This window comes from Anser anser (genome assembly GCF_964211835.1).
Source record: "Anser anser genome assembly, chromosome: 1".
Taxonomy (NCBI): domain Eukaryota; kingdom Metazoa; phylum Chordata; class Aves; order Anseriformes; family Anatidae; genus Anser; species Anser anser.
The window spans coordinates 50,942,784-50,950,834 of NC_139720.1; the positions used below are offsets into that span (position 1 = coordinate 50,942,784).

An 8,051-nucleotide genomic window follows, 5' to 3' on the forward strand; every position below is an offset into this window, starting at 1 on the left:
CATCACGCATTCTCACTTTTATTTATGCCATCTTTTTTCTAATACTTAATATAGCCTAGATAAATTTAGATGCAGTCTCAAAATGCCTATTACTAAACCAAGTCACATCTTTTTCTAGTTACTAAGGATCTTCAAAATAGAATGAGTATAATTCCTATTACTTACTTTGATCTTTGTCCCAAATTATGAACTAGCTTAATTAGGTTTTCAGGCACTAGCATAATGCTGAAGCTTATCAGTTAAATAATACAGTGAATGCCTTCCCCAAGAAGAACTCAAACCTTTAAAAAATTATCACATTTCAGGCCTAATTCTAGTCCCACCAGAAATCTATCTTGTGCTGATAAGAAAAAACAATCTGAATTCTACATGTTACAGTAATTATATTTAGAAAAGGGCAATCTATGGAACTTTTACAGTTGTTGGCATTCATTAACTAAACTACCCGGATCAGCCAGTGTTGGACAACAGACTATTTGACCATAACAGTTCCAAGAATGGGTACACATGTTAAGGATTTTTTCAGAAGCGATAAAAAACATGCTGAAAGCTAGATCTCTGTTCTGAATGTCACATTTCCTATTACATACAATTAGTCATTTAGGAAGAACTTCAAACTGCAGAGTATTGTGCCCACTGCCCAATCAGCAAGATTCCTTTTTGTAAGTTCTGTGATAGACAGAAACAAGAGGAATGCAGGACATACAGCAATTAACTTAGAATAAAAAAAAAACTTCAACCATTAAACTTGATATCTTTGAGTCTGTCGAATCTTTGACCATCTAGGTTTGAAAAATGGTGAAACAAACTCTTTGGTCCAAAGTCACACTCATAATCATTTCTATTAAAAGAAACGACAACAGGCTGAGAATTCAGGTATGTCTCTGCAAGTGGCCAGCATAAACCAAGATGATGGCGATGGAGCTAAAATAAGAAGAAATAGATCCATTTAGAGATTTGGATATGGTAGCCCAGCGGTGCCCATTTTGAAAGAGAGAGGGAGATCTTAATTCTAGGATCCCCTGCAGTAGATCTTTTCTTACAAACATTCATCAGCTACCTGTTATTTGAATAACATGACTAAGTAGATCACAAAAGGCAAACCAGCACCACAGCTTCAGAAATAAAAATTAACTTGCTAATTAAACAGAGAACACATTAACAATCCTTGTTCTACATGACATTACACGAAATGAATTTTTAAAATAAACTTTAAAATACTGAGGGATTCCTATACAGATAGGAAAACCATTATTTTATGTTCTCAATTACTATTATCATAACATACGTAATGAAAAAGTTTAATAAGCTGTCATTTGTAGTGATTACTTGTTCAGTGGCTTGACTAATTCTACTGTAACCTAATTTGCTAGGAGAATGTTTACTATTAAAGAATTTGGAAAAGGCAAAGAGTGAACAGTAAATCACAATACCTCAGATAGTACAAATTATTACAGCGATTTCCACATGTCTATCGATATATTTACCTTGATTAAACACCCATCACGGCAGTGCCACACAATTCCTTCAACTTTACCCTCACTGCAGCCTTCAAACCAAGACAGTATGTCATTTTGATTCAAAGTAGGTGGATTCTTTATTTCAAATGCTCCATGTGGTACAAGAAGATGTACAGGTTGCTTTCTGCTTCCCAATCCTATGGTAAAAGGAACAAAAATCATCCTGCTAGTTATGTGTTTAAATTTAACCTTTTCCCCACTTTTGCTATTACAGCTATCTTAAAAGCACCCTATAAAGGCAGATTTCTGTTAGATACTACAAAAATGTCCTGCCTTTAGAAGACCAGTTAAATATACTTAAGTATCAAATGTAGCCATCTCTTCCTCGCGTAACATTTATATAAAATAAATCAACATGATATACAGGTTATACTATCTTCTGTTCAGTCCTCATGCTCACCTCCTCAGTAACCATAAAAATCACTGATGAAATTCTTCATGCTTTGAATCACAATCCATATCACAAACAAGCATCTTTCTTTCTGAAAGTCTGGCACATTTTCTTACACATGGGGATTGATACTTAGGCCAGGCTGTTAAAACATGCATTGCCTCTTCACTGACTGAAGATTTATATTGAACAACTAAGAAAAGAGCTGTTAAAGGAACTGTAAAAAAAAAAAAAAATCTAAATTCTAACAAAGCGCTTAGACTATGTATTACTATTTTTCCTATCCATCCTTACAAATTACTATAGCAACCAAGCTAAGAAATTAAAACGTACTTGTGCTCATACATAATTGTGTTTTTTGTTTACAGACTTTAAGGGGAGAGGTCACAGCCAAAATTTAGCTGAAATTACACTTCTTTAAAGAGATACCCATAATATTTCATAATTTTAGAAAATTACAACTGGCTAATTATAGGCACTAAAAATTATGGTTGAATAGTGTTCTGTTTTAATGGACTAAATAGTATCAAGAAAGCAAGTAAAAAAAGACAAGAAAAGGCACCATCAAACAATCTTAAAATATTTTGAAGACTAACATTTAAAAAATTTTTTCCAATCAGAGTACTTATTCCTGAGGGGGGGAAAAAAAAAAAAAAGTTACTCATTAACTGGTCTGGAAACTGCAATAAGCATTAGATAAAATCTACAATCTACTTCTCGACTGCTGAGAAAGCAGAGTTCTTCAACAGAATAGCCATTTTTCCCTGTCAGGTGTCAGACACAGCTCAGCATCAATATAGCTCAAACCTCAATTTTAGGTTTGGTGTAAATGGTTTCCTCTACATACGTATATGCAAAGCCAAGGTATACCCAGTTTTTGTTTTGTTTTAAATCACAGTTATCTTAATGCCGAAGCTTATTAATTCATGCTTCTTTACTTGAACAAAACTGCTGCTCCTTTTTGAAAGGTGATAGCAAAGCATTCTGATGGTAAATCCTGAAGAACATGAAGGCAGAAAGAGCTTCAATAGACAAGCAGACTCAGGACAACTCAGCTTTCTGAGGTGATTAGTTTTTGGTGCCAACCTGCGAGTATTCATTGAGCTAGCCCTTTCTGTCCTTTCTAGAAGATCACAGAATCACAGAATGGGCGTAGTTAGAAGGGACCTCTGAAGATCATCTAGTCCAAACCCCCTGCCAAGCAGGATCACCTAGAGCACATTGCACAGGATTGCATCCAGGCAGGTTTTGAAAATTTCCAGAGAAGGAGACTCCACAACCTCTCTGGGTAGCCTGTTCCTGTGCTCTGTGACCCTCACAGTAAAGAAGTGCCCCCTCATATTCAGATGGAATTTCCTGTGGTTCACTTTGTGCACATTACCTCTTGTGCTGTCACTGGGCACAGCTGAAAAGAGACTAGCTCCATCCTCTCGACACCCTCCCCTCAGGTATTTATAGACATTGATGAGGTCTCCCCTCAGTCTTCTCTTTTCCAGGCTAAACAGGCCCAGTTCTTTCAGCTTGTCCTCATACAGCAGATGCTCCAGCCCTCTAATCATCTTCGTAGCCCTCCTCTGAACTCGCTCCACTAGTTCTATGCCCTTCTTGTACTGGGGAGCCCAGAACTGCACACAGTAGTCCAGGTGAGGCCTCACCAGGGCTGAGTAGAGGGGGAGGATCACCTCCCTTGACCTGCTGTCAACACTCTTCTGAATGCAGCCCAGGATACTGTTGGCCTTCTTGGCCCCAAGGGCACATTGCTGGCTCATGGTCAGCCTGCAGTCCACCAGGACTCCCAGGTCCCTCTCTGCAGAGCTGCTCTCCAGCAGGTCAGCCCCCAGCCTGTACTGGGCTTGGGGTTATTCCTCCCTAGGTGCAGAACCCTGCACTTGCCATCGTTGAACTAACATGTTACGTTTCTAGTTTAGAACACATTTTATTATTATCATTACAGGAAAAAACATTCTACAAAGAAAATTACTATTTTCCACCTAAAATATCACTCAATAAAAAAGTATTTAAGAATTGAACATACAAACTTACCATATGGATTTGCATTAATATTCGTCCCAATAAGCTCCAATGTTTGTTCTAGAAGTTCTGACAGTGGCACCGGACTGATTTCCAGAAGCCCAGGGTCAGCATGGTGTTTCAATACCAGTGCTATTTCAGCCTCATAATTTACAACAGATGAGTGCCAGCAATACTGTTTACTATTTTTCTCCACAGGCACCCAACCTATGAGAAAACGCTGCGTTTTACCAAAGTATCTAAATTCATCAAATACATATTAGAACTGTAGATGCATTGAAAAAAAACACACCTACCTTAGCTACAAACAGAGTTACTAGAAAAGCTGTCACATCTCAAAGAAATGTCAGAGGAACACGAACTTGTCAATTTTGCTGTACAGAGCTTCAGCTGAAGACAAACTAATTATTTTCATTACATCAGAACAAAGCCTTTCCGGATAATGAATGAACAACATTCCAATTGTTTTCCGAATGTTAGCTACTATTTATAACTCTGGAACTAATTCTAATTCACATCAAAAATGACTTTTTCCCACATTTTGCCATATTTACCTGGCATATGTCCATTTTCATCGGGCAAAGGATTGCCATTAGAGAACTCTACTTCCTTTGCTGGAATCCAGGTATCAGGAACAGGCTTGAAATCTTCTTCAAAGTTCCAAATAAATTCTAGACATATAAATGTGGCATTTAGTTTTGCACAAACTGTTAGCCAATTCTACATTTTGATCTTCTATCAACACAAGTATAAAACCTTGTTTTAAAGACAGTAGTCTGCATTACTTTGTACAAACACCAACACTTGTCATACTCTTACAGTCTAGAGTTAGGAGGGTTTAAAGCCTTTAAGTAGTTTAAAATTTCAAACTAACTACAATTAACAAATAGCCAATAACCAAGAAATAGCCAACATTATATTTAAACTAGAGCAAGAGAAATAAAGTTGAGTGACGTGACATGAAAAAAAAAAAAAAAAGTAGGATCACTGACATTTCCTGTGTTAGACTAGAGGTGTTCTTCCAGTGCATAACTTACATTACCAAAGCAGGAAAAAAATGTCACTAACCTTTGCAATCTTCCAATGAATATAAGAATTGCTTAAACCTTTTTTCAGCTTGCTTGTTGGGTTTTCTGTCCAGCCTTGCCCATAGATATGGTCGCCCTAGAGATGCCGGAGGTATAAAACCAGCAGTTTACTTCAGTAACCATACCCTGCAAAGTACTAAAATCAACTGCATAAAAGGTAAAATATGAATTCTCACTTGTCACTACAGAAATTTCACATCCAAAAGAATATTTAAATTAATAAATTAACTATTGTATATAAATCTAAAAATCTACTTGTAGAACCTTGCCTAGTTTAATAGAAAGTTTTCTTACAATTTCAGGTAAAGGTAAGAATCCTAGTGATGCAATGAAGCACAATCTTCTCATTTCCCCCCAACCTCCATACTCCTTTTAATCCTTCTCAAGGAAATTAAACATCCTCTATATAAATTCTAGTGTGCAAGAAGATTTACTAATAAGAAGTTTTAAAATTGGAATAGTTCCTGGACTGGCACATTAACTTAAACTATACTTCATGTACATTGGAGAGTAAAATCTCTAACAACTTTATAGACATCTACCGTATTTATTACTTTGTGGTCAAGTAAAACAAACTGCTAGTCAACATGAAAAATATACATATGGATCTTCCTTATTACCTTTATAAGTAGTTACATAACAGCAGGTTCCATCCACCTTTTCAGTAGGAATTGCATTGTATATATCTGCCTCTAACGCCTTTTCATTTAGAGTTTCAGTTGCCAAAACTTTAAATGGCTGAAAAGAAGACAGGTACTTTAAATTCTAATCACTGCTACGTTACGGCCTTGTTTTCATATGGATTCTTGCTTCACATGGCTGGCCTCAACAAATCCAGTATTATACATTTTATTGCTGATTTCTAATACTATCAAAGTACACCAGTGTTTCTTCAAGGCAAGTTTGGAGAATACCATAAGGCAAAAGAACAAAGGCGACCTATTTTCAGTCTCTGTCCCTCTTTTCCATTTTTGATTTAGAGACTGTTCTGCCTTCCACTTTAAACGGTGCATATAATTCAGATGGGTTTCAGTCCAACATTACAAAATTTTGAAATATACCTTCCTGTATTACTATGGCAATAAAAGCTCATCATGACTACCTGGCCCTACCTTTTGGTTTGGAACTGAACAGCAATGGCACCATGATCAATACAACGCAGAGACCACTGGAATGCAAGGTAGCAAAGTATTCTGTTGTAAAATACTCAATGTAAGCGTTAACTAAACATTTTCATCTCAAAAAGAATACAGAAATAAGTGATCCAGGGATCTGAAACAAATATCCAAGCACAACTAGTCCAAGTTTCCAAGGTTTTCCTTAGTAGAACTTCTGTAACGGTTTCTGTGAAAACATGTTAATGTTTATGTTTGGATTAAAATACCTTCCTGTATAACCATCCATCCCTCCTCTCTCCCTCGTCAGTTCTGAATTGTAAACTGGTCATCATCTCCTGCTATCAAAATACAAAGAAGTCCTTGACTTGAAAAACACAATACGTAGAATTCATAAAATGAGAAGCTCCTACATACTTCCTTTACATTGCATGACTTTATATAAGTATGTATTCAGTGACTGTATCTGTAACCATAACAAAGTATTTATGAAGACGTTTTTAGGATAGTGAGAAAATATCAGTTGGTTTTCCTATCACCACCGCTGCCTTTCTTTCCTAGTGGTCAAAGCCCATGTAATATATTTGCCTGCACTTGGAACAAGAAAACAGAGCATACCAGTTTGAGATCGAATCCCATCTGTTTTTTGTATATGCAGGAACACCCATTTAGGGAAGGAGCCTGACACGACCACTATCAATACGGTGCTGGTACTGACAGTTTAACAACAGCTATTGATGGACTGGTGTTATTTTATTTCTTCCACCCAAAAACCAACCATCACTAAGAGGATGTCACGCAGACAGATTCCTGTTCACAGTGCAGTCGACAGGCAGCGGGAGGTGCTCTTACTGAAACTGAAAACCTGACGCTGGAGCTCTACAGGTGAAAGGCACCTGTATCTGTCCACAGCTGCCTTTTACATCTCAGGGGAGAAACTGGTCTCCATTGCTTTCACCTTGGTAAATACTACGCAACTTAAGAGCCTCATACCCCTTCGATCACAGAAAACAGGGATAATAATAATTAAAAATGCGTGTTTTTCCCCAGGAGGCAGGGGCTGCAGGCCGGCTTTACACACACACCCGAGCACTCCCGCTGGAGCGGCCTGGTTCCTTGCCATGTTGCCTACACTTGCAAAAAGCAGAGAGTCAGGGCGGACCCCGGACACCCCCGTCAGGAGGAGCGGAGCTGAGGGGCCCCCATGCGGGCCGGGCAACCCTCGGGGCGGTCCCGCAGGGCGAGAGGCCTCCTGCCAGCGGGGCCGGGCGGCTCCCCTTCGGTGTGCTGGTGCTGCTGCGCGCCCCCCCGCGCCGCCCCGGGCACCTGCCGCTGCCGCTTGGCCGAGGGCTCCTCCTTCACCTCGGTGACGAACAGGCACGGCACCTTGCGCTGCACCGCGCCCCGCCGCCGCATCGCCCCGCCGCGCCGACGGCCACTGCCAGACCGATCGCCGGCCGCGAACTGCGCCCGCGCAGCCCTCCCGCTCCCCCCCTCCCTCCGCGCGCTGCACCACGGGAAATGTAGTCCGGGGGTGCCGTCGCCTCTCCCCGTCAGTTGTGGGGGGCGCTCGCGCTGGGGCGGCGGTTGGTGGAGCTACTGCTGCCGCCCGGCCCGGCCCGGCCCCGGGGGGTGGCTGCGGACGCTTCCTGCCTGCCCTCACCGCCCCGGAGGGTTTTTTTTGTTGCTGTTGTTTTGGTTTTTCTCCCGAAAGAACACCGAATTGCATGTACTTCTGGTGTTGCTAGTGCTCTTGCTTGAATTCCATCTTATATCTACCTCGTTTTTCTTCAACTTTGTTTGTATCCTTCCTGCTCTGTAAGCTTTGGCATGGTTCGCCTTTGAGGTTGACTTCCTTTTCCTTTCTGCTCTTCCTTTTATGTTTTACTTCTAAAGTGCCACCTTT

The 8,051-nt window shown here is 40.1% G+C and overlaps 1 protein-coding gene across 4 annotated transcripts; it reads right to left on the reverse strand.

Moving 5' to 3' along the window:
* Positions 1-2: 2 nt before the first annotated feature.
* RLIG1 (RNA 5'-phosphate and 3'-OH ligase 1) lies at positions 3-7,635 on the reverse strand. Of its 4 annotated transcripts, XR_014578638.1 has the most exons (9): positions 6,764-7,455; positions 6,415-6,486; positions 5,651-5,768; positions 5,011-5,106; positions 4,497-4,613; positions 3,955-4,149; positions 1,921-2,128; positions 1,488-1,657; positions 3-924 (listed from the first exon to the last, which is right to left on the reverse strand). XR_014578638.1 is itself a non-coding variant. In XM_083821387.1 (8 exons), the coding sequence occupies exons 1-8, from the start codon at positions 6,782-6,784 to the stop codon at positions 736-738; spliced, it is 978 nt and encodes a 325-aa protein (XP_083677513.1). In that variant the 5' UTR covers positions 6,785-6,799; the 3' UTR covers positions 3-735. The 4 variants fall into 4 exon arrangements, 3 of the variants coding, with proteins under 3 accessions (XP_083677513.1, XP_083677514.1, XP_083677515.1); XM_083821387.1 differs by lacking the exon at positions 1,921-2,128 and having other exon boundaries at positions 6,764-6,799; XM_083821388.1 differs by lacking the exons at positions 1,921-2,128; positions 6,415-6,486; positions 6,764-7,455 and adding an exon at positions 7,472-7,635.
* Positions 7,636-8,051: the final 416 nt, after the last annotated feature.